Raw genomic sequence first — 27733 nt, 5'->3', positions numbered from 1 at the left:
TACTCCATACTGAGTACGCATTGCGTGACGGAGTTGAATGTATAGGTACTTAGCAGTATCAGGAACCCCATATTTAGCTTGGAAATCCTCAAAGGTAAGCAATTTGGAGGTTTTTTTGATAAAATATGAAAGGTAAATTTGACATTGTGCCTCACTCAGAAGACCACATCAGGCAGAGCACATAAATGTGAATGGTGAGGGTTAAACCAGAGTGGCACCCTTGGAGACATTAGTGGTGTATCCGAGCCCCTCAATATATTCTGTGCTATTGCCAACAAATCAGCTACTGCCCTTAAGAGGGATTGGCTTTGAGGCCACATTATTTTAGTATGGTTAAACCTTCATAAGAAGCCATCAAAACTTCTGCTAGGGCCTTGGCGGCATGGCTCATGTCAATATCTATCCACCAATGGGGGTACAATCACTGAGCAACCACAAAGTAAAAGAATATCAGGATCCGCCAGACCTCCATGATGTTTTGGTGCTTGCAAAGTAGATAAGCTGATTTAAGGGGAACCTCCTTGCCACTAGTATTCATAACCAAGAAGGCATTAAATAACTATTAAGAATTTGGGCAAATAATTTTAAAAAGATTTATGCGCCCAATAAGGGTTAGAGGGAGATGTTAAGGTGCCTACCTGTCTAATGGAGGATCAATGTTTATTGCAATAAATCTTTCTAGCTTTTGAGAAACTATAACCCCCAAATACGTAAAATTAGTAGCAACTGGTTGACCAGCATTTCTGCCAATTAACCTGCAAACCAGAAAATTACCCCAAATCATCCATTAACCTGAGGCGGGAAGTCAGGGGAGGACTGACGTCCACCAGAGGTGCTAAGGTATCATCTGCATATAAGGAGACTTTTCTGTTAAGCATCCTCGGATTAAACCCTTAATATTCTGAGCCATTTGAATAGCCAGGGCCAGTGGCCACTGTGAAAAGCAGAAGACACCCCTGTCTAGTCCCTCTTTGTAAGAAAAAAGGTTGTGACAAACCCAAGTTAGGCTGTATGCGCACGTTGCGTCGTGTCCCTGCAGAGGTTTCTGCAGGGATTTGACAGCTCATGTGCGCGTCAAATCACTGCAGAAACACCGCATAATGAATGCAGTGTTTCTGCAGAAAAAAAAGCAGATTTCATGCGCTCTGGATGCTGCCTCTCCCATAGACAGAGCTGGGGCTGCATCCAAAGCGCACGGAATAATTGACATGTTGCTTCTTAGAACGCAGCGATTTGGGAAAAAAATTTTGCCATCCAAATCGCTGCGCTCTCAAACGCAACGTGCACATGGATTAAGCACAATCTACATAAATTGTGCTGGGGATGCAGGTCGCATGCATTTACGCTGCGGTGCAATATGCAGCGTAAATGCATGAAATTCAGCAATGTGCGCATGAGCCCTTAATCTGAATTTTTACTCTGAGAATCATGTAGGAGTTTTTAACTCGAGTACAAAAACAAAGGGATAAAATGTGACATACAATAATAGTGAATGCAAATATTGCCATTCAACAGAATTAAATGCTTTACATACTTCCAAGGACATAACCAAACTGGGAGCAGGATCATCACGTGCAGCTGCTGTTTTTAAAATAACCGTTGAATCCAGTTTGGTCAGGGTGTGTTAATATTGACAGTACCCGACTCAATGTTAAAGGGGTTGTCCACTACTTGGACAACCCCTTCTCATTCACCATGTGTGCCCCAATAAAAAAAAAAAGCCTTCATCTCCCTCCATTGCCAGCGTGGTTCCAGCGATCTCTACATCCAAAGACCGGGACAGACATGCCGGTGGTAATTGGTAGCGGGTCTCGCGTGTGTCACATGGGCCCCAGGAATGAGAGTCCCAATGTCGCTGAAACTGCGTCGATAGCAGAGGTGACTATACACTTTATTTTTATGGGGGCAGACATAGCGAATGAGAACAGGTTGCCCAAGTAGTGCACAATCCCTTTAAAGGGAACCTGTCACCAGATTTGGGGCCTATAAGGTGTGGCCACCACCAGTGGGCTCTTATCTACAGCATTCTAACATGCTGTATATAAAAACCCAGGCCGCTGCGTAAAATGTAAAAATCACTTTATAATACTCACCTGGGTCCGGCGTGTCCTCTTTCGGCCATCTTTATCATTGTTCTTCTGAAGCCTGGGTGCATGACGCGTCGTACGTCATGCACAAAGGCCAAATCAAAAAAGGTCAGTGGAGCCTCTGTTAGGCGTCTCGACACAGAAAAATAGCCAGATATCCCTCCGGGAAGGACCTAGCCAAGGAATGGCTCTTTTTAAGGAGACCACCATATTAAGTGGCCCTTTTAGTCAATATCCAACTCTTTGACAATTTTAAAAATATGACAAGGGAAATACCAATGCCAGGTATCCATCCACAGACAGCTGTTTCGGGTTATTGCCCCTCATCAGTGTGGAGTATGATTCTGGCCAGGCGGGAGCAATGCCTAGTAGACCAGCAAGACAAAACAATCACTGATCTCAGTCAGACCAGCCAGAGAAAACACTTCCCGCAGCCAGCAAAGGCTCTCAACACAGTGAAATCCTAGGTACATTGCCCCATGGGAAGTATGCAAATCAAAAAAGGTCAGTGGAGCCTCTGTTAGGAGTCTCAACACAGAACAATAGCCAGATATTCCTCCGGGAAGGACCTAGCCAAGGAGTGGGGCACTGATGAGGGGCAATACCCCGAAACAGCTGTCTGTGGATGGATACCTGGCCTTGGTATATCCCTTGTCATATCTGTAAACTTGTCAAAGAGTTGGATATTGACTAAAAGGACCACTTTAATATGGTGGTCTCCTTACAAAGAGCAACTCCTTGGCTAGGTCCTACTCCTAACAGAGGCTCCACGGACCTTTTTTGATTGGCATACTTCCCAGGGGGCAATGCACCTAGGATTTCACTGTGTTGAGCGCCTTTGCTGGCTGCCGGCAGTGTTTTTTATGGCTGGTCTCCCCGAGATCAGTGATTGTATTGGCATGCACAAGGGCCGACATTGAGGTCCTGTGCAGGTGCACTTTGATCTGCTCTGAGCAGGGCAGATCAAAGTATTGTAGTGCGCATGTGTAGGACCTCAATGCCGGCCTGTGTGCATGACGTAGGATGCGTCATGCACCCAGGCTTCAGAAGAACAAAGACGGCCGAAAGAGGAGGTGCCGGAGAACGGAGACACCCATCCGACCAGTCTGGGCATGTTAAAATGCTGTATATAGGAGATCACTAGTGGTGGCCGCAGCTATTAGGCCCCAAATCTGGTGACCGGTTCCCTTTTAAAGCAAGAATGTTAGTTAGAATGTCAATGTGTTAATGAAATGGGGCGAAGCGAATCTGGAGACATGGGGTTTGTCCCTGACTTCTGTTATAAACTGTTTTTAACCATGTGAAATACCGCACTATTTTTTTTTCTTACTCTTTTATATTGATGTGCTGCTGCATACAAATTCTATTCTTTATTTCTTACTTTTCTTTCTGGAGTTTTCTTCCTGTGCACCATTTATAGATGTGAGGTCTACTGTTAATAAATATATAGAGTATATAAAATATGTATTCTGCACAGAATTGCGCATTTTGATTTTATGCTGTGTGAATAGGTTACAGTTTATAGGCACTGACAGACATGTGATGCCCCCTGCCGCATTAGGTTAGTGATCCTGCTGCTAAAGCAGTGTTTCCTAGAATAGCCCTATGGAAGTGCATTGCTATTTAAAACCATGCCTAGTATATTCCTGCAAGCACATGTAAGGCGGGTGTAGTGTTCAGACAGTAGTGCCCTTCTGTGACGCCAAATGGCACAAAAAGTATTGTACAGTTTCAACTTTTATATTTTTACTGTAATCATGGATAACCCACATTACTTCAGTCATTGACAGACCAACATGGAACGGTTTACCAGAATGGATTTAAAGTTGCCTATAGACAGGAAACAAACTGGGCTGAATTTGGCGAATAGTTTGATGTGAGGGGAGTGAAGGATTGGGCATGTTGGATGTGAACATGCCCAATTATTTGTTACTATTGCCATCTCTCTGTGTTAGAAATAAACATATTTGCTTGGTCAGGCTGAGCCCAGAAAGGGAAGAAATATGCATGAACAGTCATAGAATGTTTGTCTTGAGAAACCTTTTCTATAATACATTGCTCTTTAATCTACAACCATTTTTGTAAAAAAAAAAACCTGCTCAGAATGGGTTAAAATAATAAATCGTACTCTTTGCCTATTGTCTGCTGCTCCCAGTATAATGCTTCCTAACTCCCCACCTTTCCCTGTACTTCCTGCCACAGCGATTAAGTTTTGTAATTACATCTGACTTTGTGATGTTTGATGCCCTTGCTAAGACTTTATACTAAAGTTAAATCTAAAAATTACATACAGCTTATAGCTTAGTGGCTATTTTCTATTCTGTGCTTCCATAGTATGTAGCATAGTAGAAGCTCATCAAGGTTGCATTATTAGGGAATGACTGCTGGAGACTAGGGTTCCTCAAATGGAGCTTCTCCAGACCTGAATCCCATAGAAAACCTATGGGATCAGCTGAGTCCGTCATGTAGAGGCTCGTAACTCTGTACTCCATAACCTCAATGACCTGAGGGCCACCCTTCAAAAGGAGCGGGATACCATGCCTCAGCAGACAACAACTTGACGTCATCGTCAAGCTGTAATTGATGCTCAAGGTCATTGACATTAAAAAATTCAACTCGTAAGATGAATGTAATAAAGAAAAAAAAATCAAACTGCCAGTTTTTTGGGGTTTTTTTGTTTGCAACTATCCCCCCAAAATAAAAAGCAATTAATACATTGTGTGGACCACAAAATAATGTAAATACAGATTCCAGCTCCATTGAGATAGATAGATATATATATATCTCTATCTCTATGTGTGTGGACAGTAGCGACACAAACTATTTTTATTTCTGACAGAGTTCAGAATTTTTTTCACAACTTTTTAAACGTTTTATTTATTTTAAAGGGAACCAACATCAGGATTTTCCCATATAAAGTAAAGGCAGTGCCATACTGGAGCTAGCATGGTGAATCAAATCATACCTTTTAGTTTCCAGATTTGTTTTTTTTCTGAAATCAAACATCCATTCTCAAAGGTCCAGAAAGGAGTTGCATGACTTGCGTGTGCAGCAGGGCGGGACTATGTGGGTCGGGTCATTGGGAGGCGGTATCTCTGAACATATTATTGTAATGGTGGATCAAGTGTTCTGTATTGAGGCACTGCTTGTGCTCATCACATTGCCTGTGATTGAGACTGCCGAGCAGGAAGTGAGTCTTGTACTAGGCTTAGTGGTTATTGCAAAAATGTAAAGGTGACATTTAAAAAAAAAAAAAAAAAAAAAAAAGCAAATCAAAACTCAAAACTTTTTATATAAAGTATATTTCACATAAAAATGCAATTTAAGCAGCAGGTCATTCTCTTTAAAGTGGGTTGGTGGTTATTCCTGACCACCAATCTGAATCTTTCTCAGATTATGATCATTTATGCTGTTGTGGGTTTTGTTTTGTTTTTTTTCTCTTTCCTCTCTTTTCTATGTTTTTGTATAATCCAATAGAAGAACAAATTGTGTCTAAGCCGCACTAATACTCAATTTGATATTAAAGGGACCACTTTTTGGCCTATAAGCTGCGGCCACCACCACCAGGCTGTTCTATACATCATTCTAACATGCTGTATATAAGAGCCCAGGCCGGGGGTATAACAAAAAACACTTTAATACTTTCCTAATGGTCGCGTGGTGGGCCTTATGGGCGTCTCCGTTGTCTGGTGTCGGCGCCGCCTCTTTTGTCCATCTTTGTGCTCCTTCTGCTCTAGCTGCGGTGCATGACTGGTCTGACGTCATCCACACTCGCTGGCATTCAGGCCCTGAGCAGGGCAGATCAAAGTAATGTAGTGCGCCTGCGCAGGAACGGCGAGTGTGTATGACGTAGCTGTGTCATGCACCCAGGCTTCAGAAAGAGGACAAAGATGGACGAAAGAGGAGGCGCCGCTACCGGACAACGGAGACACCCATAAGGCTCACCGTGAGACCATTAGGTAAGTATTATAAAGTGTTTATGTTATACCCCCGGCCTGGGCTCTTATATACAGCATTTTAACATGCTGTATATAAGAACCCGGTGATGGTGGCCGCAGCTTATAGGCCAAAAACGCTCCAGAGAAGCCTCCCTATGTACAAGTGAAGTGCCACGTATGTATATAGGAAGGCTTCTCTGGAGTTGATGACATATTGTTCCTTTGATGAAGGAGACAGATGTCTCTGAAACGCGTCAACCTGTATGAACAATAAAGGAATTACATTAATATCAAATTGAGTATTAGCGCGGCTTAGATCCGATTTTCTTCTATTGATTATATGTCTTACACCTTGGGGCTGCAGCTGATACCATTATTGTATGTGCTTCATAAGGGTTGTGACTTTGCACAACCTGAAAAGGTGAGTGTACCTTATCCCTTGCCTTTTTAATTTCTCTACCAGGTAAGACCCTATTGCGCTTTTCTACTCCACAGTATCATTACCTGGATTCCACGTTTTTGTAGCACCTTAAAGGGAACCTGTCACCAGTTTTTTGTCCTATAAGCTGCGGCCACCACCAGTGGGCTCTTATATACATCATTCTAACATGCTGTATATAAGAGCCCAGGCCGCTGTGACAAAATAAAAAACACTTTATCTTACTCACCTAAACCGGTCGCTGCGGTGGATGTGGGTCATATGGGCGTTCTTGTCCTCCGGGGCCGGCACCGCCTCCGTCGTCCTTCTTGTCTAGCCGCGGTACATGACACGTTGACGTCATAGACACTCGCCGGCATTCAGGTCTTGAGCAGGCGCACTTTGATTTGCCCTGAGGGCAGATCAAAGTATTATAGTGCTACTGCGCAGGACCGGCGTGTGTGTGTGTGTGACGTAGACGCGTCATGCACACAGGATTCAGAAGGAGGACGAAAACGGCTGAAAGAGCAGGCGCCGGCACCGGACAACTGAGACGCCCTTCTGAGCCACATCCCCCGCAGCGACCGGTTTAGGTGAGTATTATAAAGTGTTTATGTTCTACACAGTGGTCTGGGCTCTTATGTACAGCATGTTAGAATGCTGTATATAAGAGCCCACTGGTGGTGGCCACAGTTTATGGGGCAAGAAACTGGTGACAGGTCCCCTTTAACTACTTAATACCATTTATAAAATATTATTTTTATATAATATATATTATATATTATATAAATATCGCTCTCCACCTTCACAATATATTTTCTCTGTTAGATTACATCTAAAATAAAACATTTTGCAAATATTTTTCATCAAAACCCTAAAAAACATATGGAGTGGCACATGCCTCCAGAATCTGATCAGAGTTTCTTTGTAGGGTGTCCTCTTGGAGGCACACATATATGCAAAAAACAAAGACCAGGACAACTGGACCTCATGATGGTGAAAGGATGCATGTACCCCAAGGCATAATGAAGTGAACAACAGAGAACAGAAGGGGCTATACCATGCTAGTACGAAATAAATAATAGACCACTGTTTGAAAAAAGTATATCAATTTTATTGTAGAAAAAGTGCAACACTAATTTTATAAAAGTGAGAATATCACAGTACATGATTAATCAATACTAATATAAAAACCAGAAAAAGAGGTAGTTGGAGCAGAGGAGAACAATCCCACAGAAAGGACGGGAAACTGTGACCCCCCCTACCATAGCAACAAGTCAGACAGGAGGCCAAGTGTATAAATAGCCACCAATGTAAAAATATATACATATATAGGAAAAGTTGGACCCCTAAAACATTGGTGGTGGTTAACATCCAAAAAGCCTACCTGTATATAAGTAAAAGAGGGCTGTAAGGGAAAGACTGCCGTCCATGGTGTGGGACCAGTCTCGACACGTGTTTCTCTAACTGCTTCAGGAGACCGTAGCGGCTGCAGTGTGAGCAGGGTATATATAAGGAGCCGGCCGAGGTGGAGCAGAGGCTGATAGGGTAATGCTGTGACTGGAATCACCTGAGCGTATAGCTCACTCCGGACCCAGGCACTCGATATGACTTCCGGGTTCGGGAAGATCCCCCGATGACGTCATACCCAGAAGTCATAGTGCTGAGGCCGGGCCAGAGTGCGCGCGCACCAGTGCTCCTTTGCAGCGTCAATCAGCGACGGCCATCTTACTGGCACAGATAAGGACAGAATTCTAGGAATACGGCATATGTAAATCAAGTATAATAAGAAAATATTAATAACTAATTCTCCAAAGCATCAATATTAGATATTAACACAAATATTCCTAGATCGTATGTTCCAGCTGTTTATCACTGCCGAAAACCGCTATATAATATATATATACACACCCAAGCAGAAATGTGAAAAATTGTAGAGGCATATCTGAAAAAGAATAAACAACAAAAAACAAAATTAGAAAAACACTGCTAAAAAGTAATAAAAACATTAAAACAGAGGTGGGTGAGAGACGGTGCAACAATTCACAAAATAGAGCAAATAATCAAATATACTGATATAGACATGTAAAAAAGACACGATTAGCGAGCGGATACAAGGATAAAGGACCCCCAAAAATCATATCAGGGCAGATGAGGCATACAGAAACAGAGGAGCGTAAGTCAGTCTGTGGAAGAGAACGCTTGACTCCTCCAAATCAAAGGAATGGTGTGAATGAAATTCTCTCATTCAGTCCATCCGGGGACACTGTACCGAGGCAGAAGATCCACTGGCATTCCCGTTGTGCCAGCCTTTTCTTAAGATCACCGCCCCGTGTCCCCCAGATGTACTTTATCAATTCCACAGACTACGAGACTAGACGGATCACAATTATGTTTGAGTTTAAAATGACGTGGTAACGTTTTCAACGTCTCCACAGATTGGATTTCTGCCGCAGCTAGAATGTCACGGACATGTTCACGTGTTCTCCGGCGAAGTTGGCGCGAAGTCAATCCAATATAAATGAGGCCACATCCACAAGTGGCATGGTAGATGACCCCCAGTAGTATTGCAAGATCTGTAATGACGGATTTGATATTGTCTGTTGGAGTTGGCAGCTTGAAAAGTAGTCGTCCAAATGATGTTATGGCAGGCGAGGCAAGAGCCACAAGGGAAACAGCCCTACTTTGGCTGACCCGTAAAAAAAGGCAAACCAGCCTTGGTGATATAATGGCTGTGTACCAATAGGTCATTGAGGCTCCTGCCACGCCTAGCCGTCATCAGAGGACGATCAGAGATGAAACTTTTCAGGCCTGGATCAGTCTTTAAAACATTCCAGTGTTTAGTAAGGATCCATCGAATGTCCTGCCACTGGTTGTTAAAGGGTGAGATGAAGCTTGTAGTCCCTAAGGAGGAAGAGGAAGAAGAGCCACGGCCCAAAGTGGTTCGGGATAGCAAATTTATATATATGCGTAGCAGTTGTAGTTGAAAATTCATGATGATTACTTGGAAAGTTACTTAATATTTATTTAAATTGGAGCAAGTATAAATTGTTGCAAGCTGACATTGCTTTTAACATTTGCTTGTGAAGTATTAGGCTTTGTAGTGTAATATTGATGTCTCTGGCCAAATTCCAGTTTTATCTGTTGGTGTTGGTCTTGTAATCAGTTGTGCTGTGTGTCGCTCATGTGCTGGGCTCTTTCTCACTCCTGCACTGCTTCTGTCACATGTATGATCCCGTGTTTCTTTCTCTCACATGCTGCCCCATAGGAGACCGGACATCAGGTATGTGGCTGGATAGGTTCTGCATGATCCCTTCTGTTCATTGTATGGCATGTATCCATATTTGAAAGCGGTGTATAGAAGTAAAGTTTTGTCTCCTGCAGGGAAGGAGATTGGTGGCTGGCTCGATCACTCAGCTCAGGCCAGACGGGCTATATTCCCAGCAACTATGTGGCTCCTTCTGACTCCATTCAGGCAGAAGAGTGAGTATGTGAAAAATACATAACGGTCTCTGCTGTCTACGCCCTTCCTTACATGTATGCTCAACACTCTTACCGTTCTTTGCATCCTTTTCAAGCTAAGCATCTTTTCAGGTTATTTTCAGTATGGTGGTAATGGTAGAATTTGCCATTCCTTAATATGCTGCTATTGGAGACGTTCAGATTCTCAGTGGAGGCATGTCATAGAGAGTATTACGTTCTCCTTAGTTGTCTGTTTTATTACTATGGGTCAGTAGGACCAGCAGAGGCCATGTGGTGGCATTATCAGTCAGTGCAAAAGGGATTATTTTTAGAACCTTGGAGAATAGTCATTTCAACCATTTAAAGGAGCAGTCTATGCAAAATGTATACATTGTTATATTAGTAGGGCCTGAGGGGACATTACACAATATAACTGTCTAAGAAATTTTCATAAAAGAATTTCTCCTTCCAAAAAATCGATAGGCACTAAATATAACTTCTTGGATACCCAAAAAGTGGTGGTCCCCATTCCAGAAGAGTCCATATAGATATTGAATGGACTGACGGTGCATCTTTTTTTTTTTTTTTTTTTTAACCACTGCTCCATTTAAACTCCGGAATGTTAGCTCGGGACCTCTGTTTAGTGTTTGGTGGGGGTTATTGGATCATACATTTATCACTTGTACCATGAATAGGAGATAAGTTTTATTTGGCATCCACATTTTAATGAATTTTGTATACTTTATTACATTTTAAGGGGTTTACAATAACACGGGAGGGGGTAATTGAAGTATTTTTTAAAATGGCAGCCACATTTTATACTTCAGGAAGGAGCTTCACTTTACCCTCTTGCATCCCACCCTTTTATCTGCTTTTTCTCTACTCTAGAATTCTCCTAAAATTTGGTATGCATTAAAGAGGTTGTCCACTACTTTAACTTTGGCCTACCCTTAGGCTAGGTCATCAATGTCTGATCAGTCGGGGTCTGACACCCAGTACCCCCGCTGATCAGCTGTTCTCTGTGCCGGCAGCAGGTGGCCGGAAATGCTCAGTTCCGGAACTGCCCAATCTTCTGATACTGCACATCCACCTCCTTTTCAAAGCAGTAGCAGGCAGATGTGCAGTACCCAGCTGTGGCCACTATTAGAAGATGGGGCAATTACGGAACTGAGCATTTTTGGCCATGTGCTACCGCCACAGAGCACAGCTGATCAATGGGGGTGTAGGGTGTCGGACCCCGACCAATTAGACATTGGTGACCTATTCTAAGGATAAGCCATCAATGTAAAAGTAGTGGACAACCCCTTTTAATCTCTCTAGTTAAGTCCTGCAAAATGTATTGACGTTGATTATACTCTTCTGCAGGTGGTACTTGGGCAAGATTACTCGTAGGGAGTCTGAACGTCTGCTGCTGAACCAAGAGAATCCACGAGGAACGTTCCTTGTGCGGGAGAGTGAGACCACCAAAGGTGAAGTGCATCACTGTATATGTAGTGGGAACATGGTGAAGGACTCAAATTCCTTAAACTGAGTCACAAAAAATGTTTGCGCCAGTTTCTAATAGGTGATGTGAACAATAGGTAACACCTGTGGATATGGACATGACAAAGGGGTTGCCAGTGTGTATTTTTAAAGTCTGGTTACATGGCCTGACCAATAACACTATATGACCACCAGTCTCTTACGTTTTACCAATCGATGGTCGTTTGGTCTGCCTTGGCAAATAGACTAACAGATCTCTCAGTGCACATAGACCGCCATTGTTCTCGGCAGCGCAGCATCCTCTATATACAGGTTGATGTACCCCCAAGAACGGAGATCTTTTCCGCTACCAAAAGATCACTTCACACAGTGAAACAGTGTTTTACTCGCTCATTGGGTGATCGGTAGCCTGCTTACAAGGAAAGATTGTGAAACGAGCGTTCTCACACAATAGCGCAAATGCTCCTTCTGCCTTTTCATCTGTGATAAGGACTGTGACTGAACCCCAGTGTTACTTGTACTATAGGACAAGTAGCACTATATATTTTGTTTTTTTATATTGTTAAATTGGAACAGAGCAGGTTGTGTGTGAGGTAAGGGGTAGAGAAGGAGCGGGGTTGGGGAAGAGATGGGTCAGCTGTGATAAATGCATGGAGTAATGTGTAGAACTGGTGATGTGTAATCTCTGGTTCCTCCTTCACTCCTTTACACATCTCCTCCTCGGCTTCTCTCTCCTCACCACCCTTCTGTCAGGTCTGCCTCTGGCAGAGCGGGGTGGGGGCACATTTCGTATAGGAGGGGGGGAGCTGCAGTAAGTGGGTCAGTGAGATGAATATCCATGTTACCCGTAGCAACTAGAAGCGATGTGTTTGCTTGCGGCCTCAGGGCTCCACTTTCCCTTTTCCCTCTTGTGCATGGAGCTAGGGGGAGATGCTGTGTAGTTTCAGCCCTAATATATTTCTTTTCATGGTGCAGTTACGGGAGGCTGAGGCTGACATGAAGCCACCGGCTATTTCCTCAAATCCTCGCACAACCGTTTGTTTGGTCTGATTCTTCAGTAGTCTCGGCACTGTCTCACGCTGTTACCCTATTTTACTTTGATGTCTCCTCTTAGAAGGGCAGTAGATCTGACAGTGCGCACCCAACATCTCTGTCCCTCCTGAGTATCTATGTGGGCCGTTCTTCACTACATACCATTTTACTGCATTTGTCACAATACATTTTTATTCTGCTTTTCACACGCACTAAATCTTTCTGACTCTCGCTCTCACTGTGTGGGAACATCACAATAACAAAAAACCTCATAAATAATCGGAGTAATAGCCCAAAAATCCGGGCCATGTGAGCAACAGATGAACACATTTTGGAAAGCAATTAAGGAGTGAAAATGGCTGTAATGAATGAGATGCGTGTAGACATTCCACTCTTATAATATAGATAATATATCCAGTGTATTATTATTATATAGATGGAAATGCATCAGTGAGGAGAGATGCACAGCGTTTCCTTTAGTTCTAGCCATATGATTCTAAAGAAAATTCCATAACCCTGTTACAGCAAGCACGTTATGAGGGGCAATGCACAATGCAATGGGCAGTATGGGGGCTCAGTGTGGTCCTGGGCTTAAATCCCACCAAGGAAATATCAGCAAGGAGTTTTTATGTTCTCCCCATATTTATGTTGGTTACCTCTAGTATTCAGACTCCCTACGTCTTATAAGGAAATTTTAGGCTGCTTTCACGCATCCGTTTTTCGCCGTCAGGCACAGTCGGGCAAATTGCAGATAAAACGGATCCGGCGTCGGATCTGATTTATTCCCCATAGACTCGTATTCGCGCCGGATGGCCTTGCGTTGCATGCAGTGTCCGCCGGAAATTTTTGTCCGGCTGCCGGAAAGGACGCAGCCTTTAACGTTTTTTTTTTATCTCCGGCAAAAAACCAGACACCACCGGATCCGGCGCTGTCCGCATGTTGTATAACGGAATCATATATGCGCCGGATCCGTTATCCAGCATATGACGGAATCCAATGACTGATCTGTTTTTTTTAACTGAACATGCGCAGTATCGCAACAAATCCGTCAAAAAAAACAGAAGGAATGCATGGAAAAAAAACTGATGCGACGGGTACAGTTTTTCACCGGATCGTGCCGGACTGCAAAAACCGGATGTGTGAAAGAGCCATTAGATGGGGAGCCCCAATAATCCAAAAACCTATGTGTTCATGTTATTATATTGCAGCAAGTAACAATGTGTGAATGACAATATAAAATCTGCTCGGTTTCTGATGACTTTATTGATATTATGTTTTGGAGGTGTGTGTGTGTGTGTGTGTGTGTGTGTGTGTGTGTGTGTGTGTGTGTGTGTGTGTGTGTGTGTGTGTGTGTGTGTGTGTGTGTGTGTGTGTGTGTGTGTGTGTGTGTGTGTGTGTGTGTGCGCGCGCGCATGAGTTTCACATATCATTTGAGGTTAATGGTTTGTGAGGGAGAAAAAGTGAACCCAGTCTAAAATCCCACAATGTCCATAAGACACTGTTAAGGTCCAGTCACACTAAGCAACTTACCAGCGATCCCAACAACGATAGGGAACGCTGGTAAGTTGCTAGGAGGTTGCTGGTGAGATGTCACACTGCGACGCTCCAGCGATCCCACCAGCAACCTGACCTGGCAGGGATCGCTGGAGCGTGGCTACACGAGTTGCTGGTGAGCTCACCAGCAACCAGTGACCAGCCCCCAGCCAGTAGCGCCGCGTGGAAGATGCTGCGCTTGGTAACTAAGGTAAATATCAGGTAACCAACCCGATATTTACCTTGGTTACCACTGCACGGAGCTACACGTGCAGGGAGCAGCGCACACTGAGCGCTGGCTCCCTGCTCTCCTAGTTACAGCACACATCGGGTTAATTACCCGATGTGTGCTGCAGCTACATGTGCAGAGAGCAGGGAGCAGCGCACACCGCTTAGCGCTGGCTCCTTGCTCTCCTAGTTACAGCACACATCGGGTTAATTAACCCGATGTGTGCTGCAGCTAAATGTGCACAGAGCAGGGAGCAGCGCACAATGCTTAGCGCTGGCTCCTTGCTCTCCTAGTTACAGCACACATCGGGTTAATTAACCCGATGTGTGCTGCAGCTAAATGTGCACAGAGCAGGGAGCAGCGCACAATGCTTAGCGCTGGCTCCTTGCTCTCCTAGTTACAGCACACATCGGGTTAATTAACCCGATGTGTGCTGCAGCTACATGTGCACAGAGCAGGAGCCGGCACTGACAGTGAGAGCGGAGGAGGCTAGTATCAAAGGTAAATATCGGGTAACCAAGGACAGGGCTTCTTGGTTACCCGATGTTTACATTGGTTACCAGCCTCCGCAGAAGCCGGCTCCTGCTGCCTGCACATTTAGTTGTTGCTCTGTCGCTGTCACACACAGCGATCTGTGCTTCACAGCAGGACAGCAACAACTAAAAAATGGCCCAGGACATTCAGCAACAACCAACGACCTCACAGCAGGGGCCAGGTTGTTGCTGGATGTCACACACAGCAACATCGCTAGCAACGTCACAAAAGTTGTTCGTTAGCAGCGATGTTGCTAGCGATGTTGCTTAGTGTGACGGGGCCTTTAATGGGGTTTTCTTCTTTACATAAGATAAGGGATAATTCTTCCTGATTTGTGGAGGTTCCAACCACTGGGACCCCGGTGATCTCAAGAACGGTATTTTGTAGAGTCCCATCTTGAATATAGATTGTTCAGCTTGTTCCGCCTCTCCTCCATTAATTGTCTGTTTGAGTATCTGAGAATGTGGAGTAGAGCATTGCGCTATTTCCAGTTGTCCCAGTGATCATGAATGGCGTGAAGACCGGGTATGCGAACTTCTGTTTTTTGAAAACTGGTAGAGGATAGCTTGCTATTAGACAACCCCTTAAAATTAAGTTCCTGAAAACAACATACTAAAAATTCATGTAATCCGCACATAACTGTGTCAATTAAGTTTTGTCAAAGCCAAATACTAGGAAGTATCAAAAACCAAAAAGAAAACCAAAAAACAAAGCTGCTTTATTTATGATACAGCAGATCAAAGAGACAAAAACTGCAGTGTCACACATGTCATAAAAATGGATGTAAAAAATAAACGCAATGAAAAAACTCAACCTAAATGATGACAAAATCCTGCAGAAAATCTGCATATCAAAAACTCACCACATATTCCTTGTGGGAACGTAGCCTAAGGGGTACTTTGCACACTACGCCATCGCAAGCCGATGCTGCGATGCCGAGCGCGATATTCCCCGCCCCCGTCGCAGCAGCGATATCTTGTGATAGCTGGCGTAGCGAACATTATCGCTACGGCAGCTTCACATGCACTTACCTGCCCTGCGACGTCGCTCTGGCCGGTGACCCGCCTCCTTCCTAAGGGGGCGGGTCGTGCGACGTCACACGGCAGGCGGCCAATAGAAGCGGAGGGGCGGAGATAAACGGGACGTAAACATCCCACCCACCTTCTTCCTTCCGCATTGCAGCCGGGACGCAGGTAAGGCGATGTTCCTCACTCCTGCGGCTTCATACACAGCAATGTGTGCTGCCGGAGGAACTACATCGTACCATCGCTGCTGCGAAATTATGCAAATGTCGGACCCTACATCGATCATACGATAACGACAATTTTGCGCTCGTTAATTGTTTGTAAAAGGATTCACATACTGCGATATCGACGACGCCGGATGTGCGTCACTTTCGATATGACCCCACCGACATTGCACCTGCGATGTCGTAGTGTGCAAAGTACTCCTAAGAGAATACCTGTCACAAGGTAGAAAGTGGCCAGATTATGCTTATTTTAATCAGTAAAACAAGAATATACATTAGATTTTGCGGCAGCGGTGGAACTTTTCCCTGTGTGAGGATGAGACGTATACAAATAGTGACTCTTAGCTGGATTGCAAACTGCTTGAACTTTGTAAGTCAGGGGTGGGTTCCCACTATCGGGGTCCCAGTGCTCACAGACAATGTATTTGGCCGAGGTCCCAGTTATGTTGGCCTCTCCTCGGAGTAATGCTGAAGCAGAGTTTCTGATTGAAGCTCTTAAAACAAGTGGTTTGTTATTATTTTCTTTTGTGGTGTGAGGAGGCGAGTGCTGAAGACTATATGTATGCTCTGTGCCTTGATTACATAGTGTGACTGGTGATGACGAGGTGACAACCCAATGGTTAAAAAAATAAGTGTGATACTTGGGATGTTTTGTTATGTCACAATCTCTGAGCACTTATCTTCTGTATTGACCTGTCCGATTTATACTTTTTTGTTTTCACATGTGGCATATTCTTGTATCTGCAGGTGCCTACTGCCTCTCTGTCTCCGACTATGATCCCAACCGTGGTCTAAACGTGAAACATTACAAGATCCGGAAACTGGACAGTGGTGGTTTCTATATTACGTCTCGAACGCAGTTCAGCAATCTTCAGCAACTGGTGGCTTATTACAGCAGTAAGACCAGCATGGCAACTTGGGGCATAAGTGGGAACAGAGGGTAGAAAAGCAGATTGCCTAATATGTAGGCTAGAAAAACACATTGGGGAAGATGTACTAAATGTGCAAGAATTCTGGTGCGATTTGTAGTCATATAAATGATCAAAATGGTCACTAACCAACTTGAAGACATCCCATCTCCAAGATCCTATCCCAATATATAGTAGGTATAATAATAATACTAATAATTAATAATAGCAAATGCCTTCAATGTAGTATAGTTCTCTTGATATAGCCATGTCTCTTACCTCATGTGCAAGGTATTGCAGCTTGGGTATCCATGGTTACTACCACATGGTTACTACCACAAGTAACTAACTGCCATGAGTGCCATGTAACTAACTGCCAATATGAGTGCATGTAACCATGGATACCTAAGCTGCAATGCCCTGCACATGAGGTAAGAGACATTGCTATATCAGGAGAACTATTCTGCATTTATAACTGGAGGTTTTTGCTGATATTCTCATTACACCTATTACATATTGGAATAGGATCTTGAAGATGGGAATACCCCTTTTAAAGGGAATGTGTCATAATGAAAATCTATTGCTTAAATCACGTTTTTGTTTTTGAATTTTTGGGTATTCTGTTAAATTTTACATATAACCGTCTCCATTTGGGGGAAAAAAATGAGAAGTTCTAAAACTTTTCAGCAGTCTCGTTATTATCACAGAAATGATTACAATGAAAGGTAACACTTGTATATACAGGTGATAGTACAGTATCCACCATTCACACCAGGTGATGGTCACTGCTTAACTACTTTCTTCAGTGACCTTTGCCCTGAGCACATTGAGCCCAGAAAGCTGTCCTGTAGAAATCCATGAGTTAGTCTTGTATAGCCCTTGTGCTGAAAACAGGAAGTGTGAGACTAGTTTTGGGTTTAGTGGCCAATGTGAACATTGCAAGATTTATTTAGTATAGGTCATGATGTAAAAAATATCATGTTTCTCTGAAAATAAGCCCTAGCAGGGATTTTCGGCATAAGCCTTAAATATAAGCCCTACCCAGAAACTAAGTTCTAGTCACGGTTCAATAATGAAGTGGCCATGCAGCTAAAAAAGATACAGCTACTGCAGGACACTTCATGGTAGAAAGCAGACACCCCCAAAAGAGAGAAGACAGAAGACCCTGCAGTCATACTCACCAGACATCGAACGGGAGGACCTGGAGTGGAATGCATCAAGGACCTGCGGTGGAACGCACACCCACACACAACAGATCTCACAACCACATCAGATCGCACACACAATTGCACATCAGTTCGCGGGTGTACACTCACTCACACACACGATACTGATTGCTTGCGGCCGACAGGAGAAGTTTGGATGCAGTGTAGTGGAGCGCGAGGACCTGCATTCCACCGCATAGTGTCTGCCCATTTTGACATCTTATCCAGATCGGTTTGTAACATAATACTATGAAGGCACATTTTTAATATCCTACATAGCTGTTTTTGTGTTTTGTTATGTTTTTTTTTTTTTAACTAACCTTGCTAGTACAATATTACAAAACGATCTAGATAAGATGTCAGAATGTGCAGACACTTTTAAAATGAGATTTAATGTTGATAAATGTAGAGTATTGTACCTAGGACGGAGTAATCCTATAACTATGTATACATTAAATGGAAGTAAACTCGGGACTACAGAACAGGAGAAGGACTTGGGTATTCTCATTACAAATAAGCTGAGCAGCAGCACTCAATGTCAAGCAGCAGCTGCTAAAGCAAACAAGATTTTAGGGTGTATAAAAAGAGAGATTAGATCCCGTGATCCCAATGTATTGTTACCCCTCTATAAATCACTTGTAAGGCCACATCTGGAATATGGGATCCAGTTTTGCGCTCCATATTTTAAAAAGGACATTCAGAAGTTAGAGTCAGTTCAAAGGCGGGCAACTAGATTACTACAGGGGATGGAAGGCCTCCCATATGATGATAGGTTGAAAACTTTGTTCTTGTGTTAGGGAGAAGATGACATTCAGCATGAACACGTCTGGTGGGTTGTCATGGTTTAGCTATTTTCCCCTATTGTCTTTTATGTGTGCTCATTGCTATTTCACATCTAAAGGGAAGTTCCTCCACCGCACCATTTGGTCTTCTGTGGTTTTTGAAGGGGACATAAAGACATTTTTGTTCCTCCATCCCCATAGCTCCAGACACAATAAAAGTAAATGCCGTAAGGCGGTAATTGCTTCATACTTTTGTGATGTTTTTTTCCCTTTTTGTGTTTTTGTAATTTGATCACTTGGTGTTTGTTTATGTCTCAACACCATTATGACAGAAGGGATGTCATCCGATGCTTGCCACTTCCTTTATATGCTTTACGTTTCGATTACCCACTGACAACCGCTGGTAAAACTACTCGCAACCTATGCCATGGAAAAGTTATGGTAGATTATGGCATAGCTACGGACGTCTCTACACAGGTCTTGTGGAGTTGCGTTAATTGCCATATTACATTGAAAAAGTGAAAATGAAGTTTCAACATTGCAAGCGCTGCATGCATATCTGCAGGCAATCGTCAGTGATGGGTTCCTGAAACCCGCAAGTCTCCTACAGTAAAGTTGCTCTAATGCCTACCTTACGCCATTAATTGGATTGGCTGGGTGTGTGCAGCAGCAATGTGCCCTTCATTATGGAGCCAGGATTTGCATTGTCAATCAATGGATGAGGGGTAATAGCGGCCATACACCAGAATGGTCCCACACGTCAGGGTCTCAGGAATTTTCAGTGAGCACCTGTCTGATAATTTGCATGTGGCACATTTGGATTTTTTTTTTTTTTGAGTGCTTCTAGATACATTAAAACTAGGTGTAAATTCATTTTCTTTTACCATGATGTTCCAAAATTGCAGCATAGAACGACCAAAATTTGTGAACCTAGCCTTGAAATAGACTTTATAGGACCTAAATAGCTTTATCAGCAGTTTGGAGGGCTCTGATCTGCTGCAAGATTCCTTTTAGGTCTTAGTAGGCTTTGATAACTAGTCCATTTGGGATGACCTACTGAGACATATAATAACCTATTGTGTTATCAGGTAGATGATAGGATGGAAGGTTTGTGTGTTAGAGTGGTATAAAGAACATGTTATGCTTACCTTTCTTTCTTTCTTCTTGCCTTTTAGAACATGCAGATGGCTTGTGTCATCGACTGACTAATGTGTGTCCCACATCAAAGCCCCAGACTCAGGGTCTCGCTAAGGATGCATGGGAAATTCCAAGGGATTCTTTACGTCTTGAGCTAAAACTGGGGCAGGGATGCTTTGGAGAAGTATGGATGGGTGAGTACTGGGTTTCATGCATGCATATATAGTGTGTCATAAGTGGACTGCCAGGACCCTCACGATCCTGAGCATATTTCCTTGCATACCGCGCTTGCAGATCTGACTCTGAGCAGGAATTGTCTTGCCGCAGGTCATGGCTAAGTGGTTGATTAGGATCCTTAATGTGCAGGAAAAATGCTGAAGAGGCCTGGTTAGTTCATTCTAGTGACTGGTTAGGGTTCAGACTTGGAGCCCCTATTAATCAGTATGTAGTAGCAAGTCTTAGCTATACGCCATCATCTATGGGAACCACCTTTTAAGCTATGGCATGCAAAATCTTTGTGTCGAAACATTGGGTTTCTCTGCCTTCTACTCGATGTGATGTGGATTGATGTTTAATCTAGTGCTATCATTTGAACCACTAGATTTGTATTATTCTTAGGTACTTGGAATGGAACCACTCGGGTGGCAATAAAGACGCTCAAGCCTGGTACTATGTCCCCTGAGGCGTTCCTACAAGAGGCCCAAGTTATGAAAAAACTACGGCATGAGAAGCTTGTACAGCTCTATGCGGTAGTGTCGGAAGAGCCTATCTATATTGTTACAGAGTACATGAGTAAAGGTTGGTATTGACTGATTACATAATGTTGGCCAGTGGTGTGTGGTAGAGCATTTATCCATTGTCATACCTCAATGTCTGTGCTTTCAGGCAGCCTCTTAGACTTCCTGAAGAGTGAGATGGGCAGCTACCTCAGGCTGCCGCAGCTTGTAGACATGTCTGCACAGGTACGTCTGGTAGCTTCACATTAGCCAATCAATATCTTCTGTTTGCCTCTGCTTCATATTATTTTTTTTTTCTTCTTCTTCTCCCCTTCCCCCTTTGTATTAGATTGCATCTGGCATGGCCTATGTAGAGCGGATGAACTACGTGCATCGTGACCTCCGAGCTGCCAACATCCTAGTAGGAGAAAACCTTGTGTGTAAAGTGGCTGACTTTGGGCTGGCACGGCTAATTGAAGATAACGAATACACAGCCCGGCAAGGTATCTCCAAATACCCAGAATCACCACTTACTGCATTCTTCTCGTAATTATATACACACTGTGTGTAATTGCATAGGACGGCTTGTTTATCTGCAGTGGCGGGTTATTCTTTATTATTATACCGTGCCCGCTGTTTTCTGTTTAGTCAACGCTGTAAGTGAGTGTAAGACTAAGACAAACAGATTGGATGCACACTGCCGACTGATCAGGGGTTCATTGCCATAGGTCTTTAATTAATCCATAGATGTATGTAAACATCAAAGTCTGATTAATTTCTATGTAAGTTATAGGATCACGATTATCAGCTAGTTTTGAAGGTCGTTATTGAAAAAGATCAATCTTGTGTGTCTGATCCATTGTTGGTGTTGATATTTCTATTCTATATTTTCATTGTGTCTGAAATCTTCCCCATACATGTAAGCTATGTAGAATTGCCAAACTGTCACTTTCAAACAGACATACTACCAGTGATTATGGGCAGAGCTGGTCTGCCTCAATTCAATAAATAAGTTAAAGGGGTTGTCCATTACAGGACTACCCCTTCTGAATGGCACCAGGGTGCTCCATAAAGATTTATTTATTTATTTATTTTATTTATTTTTTTTAAAAGGGGTTGTCTACTACCTCAACAACCCTTACTCATTCCCCTTGTTTGTCCCTCGGAAAAATAAATAAGCCTATACTTATCTCTAGTGCGGCCGCAGTTCCAGTGATGTCTGAAGCCGCGTTCCCGGGGCCCATGTGACATTATCACATGAGGGTCCTGCGACCAGTGTCGTTGTCCGTCACCCCGCCTTTGGACATTTGAGCAGGAAGTCAGCACAGCACTTAGATCCTGCTCAAATGTCCACAGGCAGGGAGACAGACCGGGCACTGATTAGTCGCGGGACCTGGGTGTCATAACAATATCAAACGGTCTCCAGGAACGCGACTTCAGACGTTGCTGGAACCGTGGCCGTATTGGAGGGGAGTATAGGCTTCTTTATTTTTATGGGGGAGAACAAGGGGGATGAGTAGGGGTTGTCCAAGTAGTGGACATCCTCTTTAACCTATATTTTCCTCCTGGACTTGCATTGCTCTCAGTCCTGTGTTAGCCACCATTTTCCTGACATAAACAAGGTGATGGGACCAATACAAACAAAGAGCGGTTACTGATTGATTCAGGAGCTGTGGTATGATCAGACCATGTTCCTGTACGGTCAGACACGGCCATTACACAGTACACAGCAGGGGCACATATATAAGATTATCTCACCACAGGAAATAAAATGTAAACACGTTCAACTGTGAAAATTATTTTTATTCCAAAATCTATTGACTAAAATGAAATTTGTTAGTGGGACAACCCCTTTAAGTTAGCCATTGGTAAAAAAAAAAAATGTAGCTCATTCTAAAAATACATTACTCTGATATGTGCACACACCCTTACCTGGGCTATGTATTTGCAGCAGACATGTTTTTTGGTTTTATTTTTTCCTTATTTGTTTGGGTGAAACCGCTGAAAGAATTAACATGCTACAGATTGGAAACTGTTTTAAATCTACAAGGAAAAAATAAGCCACTTAAGAAATCTCATTACCTTTTCTGGGACTAAAAAAAAAACAAACACTGTTTTTGCTGTATATTTTTATTACAAAAAAAAAAAATGTGTGAACCAGCACTGGAGATGGGGGAAAAAACATTGAAGCAGTACTAATTATGTTCCTTTTTTAAATGACTCAGGTGACATGAGTCAGTAATGTGTTTGTTCCAGATGCATGTTACATATGCCAAGGAATAGCAGAAATAAGCCAGATATGCTGGTTGCAGTATAAGGATCTGACTTTAGTGTACAGTTACATCATACATGGTGCAGGAGACTTATAAGTCTTTCTTACTAAATATGGGAAGTATGTTTGTGGTGTATATGAAGAGGACCGGTTGTGGTGATCGATGTGTTGTCTTCATTCTAGGACCTCTATCCGTAATACAGGTGTATAGATGAATATGTCCTGATTCTGAACAACTACATATATATGATTCTGTCTGATAGGTGCCAAGTTTCCCATTAAGTGGACGGCCCCAGAAGCTGCATTATATGGGCGATTCACCATTAAATCTGACGTCTGGTCTTTTGGAATCCTCCTAACTGAGCTCACCACAAAAGGAAGAGTTCCATACCCTGGTGAGTATGAGCACACATATGTTGCTCCGTTCTCTCTTTAGTCTCTGATATCTAATCTATTGATTCTTGTCATCAGGAATGGTGAACCGAGAGGTACTAGATCAAGTAGAGCGTGGGTATCGAATGCCATGTCCTCCAGACTGTCCAGAGTCCCTCCATGATCTGATGTTGCAGTGCTGGAGAAAAGACCCAGAGGAGCGCCCAACATTTGAATACTTGCAGGCCTTCTTGGAAGACTATTTCACTGCCACTGAACCCCAGTACCAACCAGGGGACAACCTTTAGGAGAGATGGGGCTTGTCCTGAAGTCATGATCATTTTCTATCAAGTTATGGTAGACCAACCTCTTCAAGATGCAGATGCAATACTACCCAGACCTGAAGTTCGTTTTCTTGTCAGGGATCTAATGACACTAAATGGACAGTACAGAAGACGGAGCGCTCTCTGCTCGGATAATATTCGAGGTCCATCTTGTATCTGTTGCAGAGGGCCTTGCGATCTCCATTGCTTTCTGGTCATGTATACAAAACTCGGCTGCTTCTGACATGTTGCCTACTGATACATTTATCTATTTCTTCCATATAAGACAGAGACTTGAGCAGATCTTGGGTCAGCCACCCGATGTATACGGAGATAATTCCTCAACTGCTCGTCTTGTCACTGAAGATTTAGACATTGTAAATAATTTGCTGAGGAGGGCACACCACTCCCCTACCATCTACTCATCAAAGAGCAAGATTTTTGATCTCTATTACTACAGATTCCATGTTTTTTGTATACTCAGTTGTGGGAGGGTTATGGGGTCTTCCAAAATACTAAAAACTCATCTCGAGGACCAAAGTCCCACTTCTGTCTTCCACCCTTCACATACATCCTTAAGATTGGGAGAGACTGTTGTGCTACGTTTTTGATAATAAAGTGACTACAAGACCTCCATAATTACTGTATCGTAACTAACCCTGTAAAAGGGGCAAATTCATAACAGGCCTGGACTGCTTACTCGCTTGCAATTCCAATTTCTATACAGCATTTCTATCATGGCAGCCATTTTTATTCCTTTTTTTTTTTCCTTGTAGGTGTTTTGGTTTTTCTTTGTGTGAGACTCTCAGAAAAGAAATGGTGTGGAATCACCCAGCTGTCCTTTATGTAACTGTTAGATTAGTAGATCGGCTTTTATGGATCTTGTAGAATTACTTTGTGGAGTGTACCTTTTGCGCTCTAATCCATGTTGTACCTCACGCAGGGTCTGACACAGGCGTTCTTTTGGCCTTTTGAACCCCTGGATCATGCACTGCCCCTCAGGCCCAGCGTTTGGCATACATGGATGTTTCTTCACTTTATTGGGAGCAGAACCCTGAATCCTTTTATTTAATTTTATTTTTGGTCGTAAATTCAAGCATAACCTTTATAATCCTCCCCTAATCTAAACCGGACTTTTGATTCTAGTACGGATGCATTTCGGTATGGTTGTATGGGCGCTTCATGACTGACCCGGTGTTATATCACTGTCAACACTGTGGACGATGCCAGTATTTTATGGGTTGGTCCTTCAATTTCTCAGGGATGGGAAAGGTATGGGATTTTTATTGCCAATCATGGAGGGAGATAGGCGAATGTGACAGCATTACACGTACCTGCTCTGGCTTTTCCATAATCCTGCCTTGAGCAGGTCAAAAGATGGTATAGGGTTCCCTCCTCCAAGGTGCCAATCTAATAGCTCTGCCTACATTATTGATAAATATGTGTGTATATACATGTTTTTTAATGGTTATATACCACTTGAGTGCAAGGGGAGAGCTTTGTATAGTGAATACTAGCCCGGATACACTGTATGTAGATCTGTTTGTAGTATTGGAGTGTTTTTTTTTCCTTATTTTAGTGTCATTTGCTGAGAAAGGGAAGGGTTATTCTATATGGGGACCAGGCTTTCCCTTACATGCAGAACATGTTTAAACCTAGATAAAGGATGCCATGGAATCACTCAACGTCTAGAATTAAAGGGAACGTCTGTCTGACACGTTCTCACTGCCGCTCTTATGTTTCAGTTGTCAGCTCCACTTTAGGTCAATACAACTGGCAGCTGTACCACACTGGCATGGCTTTGTCGGGGACAGAACCTGGTCCGTTTACTTTATTAACACTGGCACTACTGCTTTTATGTCCATAGCAATAATATGCTTAATAATGGTACGGTAAATAAAGATGAAAGGAGGACACGTGGCTCCTGGTTTTTATTTCTAGCCATGCAAACTCTTTGAAATTGGGTAACACTATAAAATTTTACATTTACGGCAGGAGCTAGTCTGTATTATTGGATACTTGCTGTATGCTTTACAGCAGGGGTGCACAACTTGCGGCCGCGATGCCATGCTGTGTGGCCCCCAGCCATCCTCTGTGTTCAGTATCTCAAACTATTGTAAGAGCTGCACATTGTATAGTCATCTTGACTCCTTCTTTTTTTTTTCCCCAACTGCTAATTATTGGAACAGAGGACAGGACCTTCTTTGTCTACAATATTGAAAGTTCAAGAAAAGCAACCCCCATTAAAAGGATTATGGCATATTTCTACCTTTTGTTTGTACCTCCTTCAAATTTTAGGAGGTCTTTGGGAGAGTGGCACAATCACAAAATTTGGCACTCGAACAAAAAAGGTTGTGCATACTTGCTCTAGGCACCTCTGCAATAATGGGATGGAAAAGCTGGTCTTTGTCTCCACCTTCTGGCAGAAGATGAAAGTGCACTTGGTCTGAGTACATTTGACACTGCTGTGTTTTTCTTTCAAAATCTGGAACAATAGAAAAGAAAAACTCCACTTGGGTTCTTCTACCTTCTTGTTAAATGTAATGCTGTAACATGGACCTCAAATAACTGCTCTACGTCATAAGACTGCAGCTGCCTAAGAACGTCTTAATTATAATGGTAAATCCTTGCTCCACCAGTAACTTTCTTTCAGAATGCAGGCTGTAGTGGATATAATGTATTGGGGGCCCTCATAACATATATGAAGAGCTGTGGTGGTGACCATACTGGATAGGGGGCTGTGGTGGACATTATACTGGTGGCTATGGTGCCCATACTGGATAGGGGGCTGTAGTGGATATAATGTATTGGGGGCCCTCATAACATATATGAAGAGCTGTGGTGGTGACCATACTGGATAGGGGGCTGTGGGGGACATTATACTGGTGGCTATGGTGACTTACAAGGCACTGTATGTCTCTTATCGGATAACTTGTTGTGGACATATCTTTTATCATTTTATGTAAATGAGCTCTTCCAGGCTATGGGGCGGATGCTGCCTGGAAGATAACTCCACATCCAGAAATTATTTTTAAGGGGCGTTACCAGTGTGAACCAAATGACTAACACAGAACAGGAGAAATTAACTTGGTCTTCTTGCAAACACTTGCTGCAGCTCTCACAGCTCTGCTGCATTGCAACAACATTGCAACTCTGGCTGTGAGATTGAAGCTGACAGGAGCCTGCAAATGTCAGTTAGGCCGGTGTCCAACTTGCGATTGCCTTGCGTGTATCTCGCGGTGCATCACCCATCACGGACTCACACTTTCCTCACAGGAGCGGGTCAGGTGCATGCATCTCTGCAGCCGAACTGCTCCTGTGAGGAGAGTGAGAGTCCGTGACGGGTGATGCACCGCGAGATACACGCAAGGCAATCGCAAGTTGGACACCGGCCTTATAATCACACGTACTGAGCTCAGAGAGTGATCATCACACTGGTAAACCTTTTATTTTAAATGACATCTTGCAGGCTATGGAGCTTATTTACATAAAGTGATAAAAGATGATTTATCCACAACAAGCCATCTGATATGAGACATACAGGTATGGATTTTTTTTAGCATTCTATAACCTGTATGCTCATACAAATAGTGTAACTATGTCAAATGTGATGAAAAATAGCAAATAAATTTAAAGGAGATCTGTGACTATACCAACACCAAGTAGCATTTGTGAAGAAATGATACATGATTTTCTAAATATTTTTTAAAAGTTAATTCTGAAAATTATGATGTGTAGTATTTGTATTCAGCCCCATGTACTCTGAAACTTAAAGTATATCTGTTCCTGAGTGACCAATTGCATCCAGAAGTCACCTAATTAGTAAATTGAGTCCTCCCGTGTGCAAGTTATTTTCAGTATAACTACCACTGTTCTGTGAAGGCCTCAGAGGTTTCTTTGAAAGCATTTGGGATCAAACAGCAACATGAAAACCAAGCAACACACCAGACAGGGCAGGGATAAAGTTGTGGAGAAGAGTAAACCAGGGTTCGATTCTAAAAGAGAGAAAAAAAAAAAAAACAGCCAACCTCTGAATATCTTACGGAGTACTGTT

The 27733-nt window shown here is 43.1% G+C and overlaps 1 protein-coding gene across 2 annotated transcripts in view; it reads left to right on the top strand.

Moving 5' to 3' along the window:
- The window catches only part of SRC (SRC proto-oncogene, non-receptor tyrosine kinase), a 62208-nt gene extending 35388 nt beyond the window's left edge, over positions 1-26820 (top strand). Inside the window, exons 4-13 of one of the 2 annotated variants that reach the window (XM_075349812.1) lie at positions 9712-9726; positions 9828-9926; positions 11271-11374; positions 16712-16861; positions 20035-20190; positions 20615-20794; positions 20882-20958; positions 21062-21215; positions 23248-23379; positions 23456-26820. In XM_075349812.1, the coding sequence (XP_075205927.1) occupies positions 9712-9726; positions 9828-9926; positions 11271-11374; positions 16712-16861; positions 20035-20190; positions 20615-20794; positions 20882-20958; positions 21062-21215; positions 23248-23379; positions 23456-23664 (1276 nt within the window). In that variant the 3' untranslated portion in view covers positions 23665-26820. The remainder of the gene's footprint in view (positions 1-9711; positions 9727-9827; positions 9927-11270; positions 11375-16711; positions 16862-20034; positions 20191-20614; positions 20795-20881; positions 20959-21061; positions 21216-23247; positions 23380-23455) is intronic. The other variant, XM_075349814.1, reaches the window with a different exon arrangement.
- Positions 26821-27733: the final 913 nt, after the last annotated feature.

The sequence above is a fragment of the Anomaloglossus baeobatrachus genome, chromosome 5 (genome assembly GCF_048569485.1).
Source record: "Anomaloglossus baeobatrachus isolate aAnoBae1 chromosome 5, aAnoBae1.hap1, whole genome shotgun sequence".
NCBI classification, from domain to species: Eukaryota; Metazoa; Chordata; class Amphibia; order Anura; family Aromobatidae; genus Anomaloglossus; species Anomaloglossus baeobatrachus.
The sequence above is the reverse complement of the archived record's forward strand: the minus strand, read 5'-3'. Positions and strand labels throughout refer to the sequence as shown.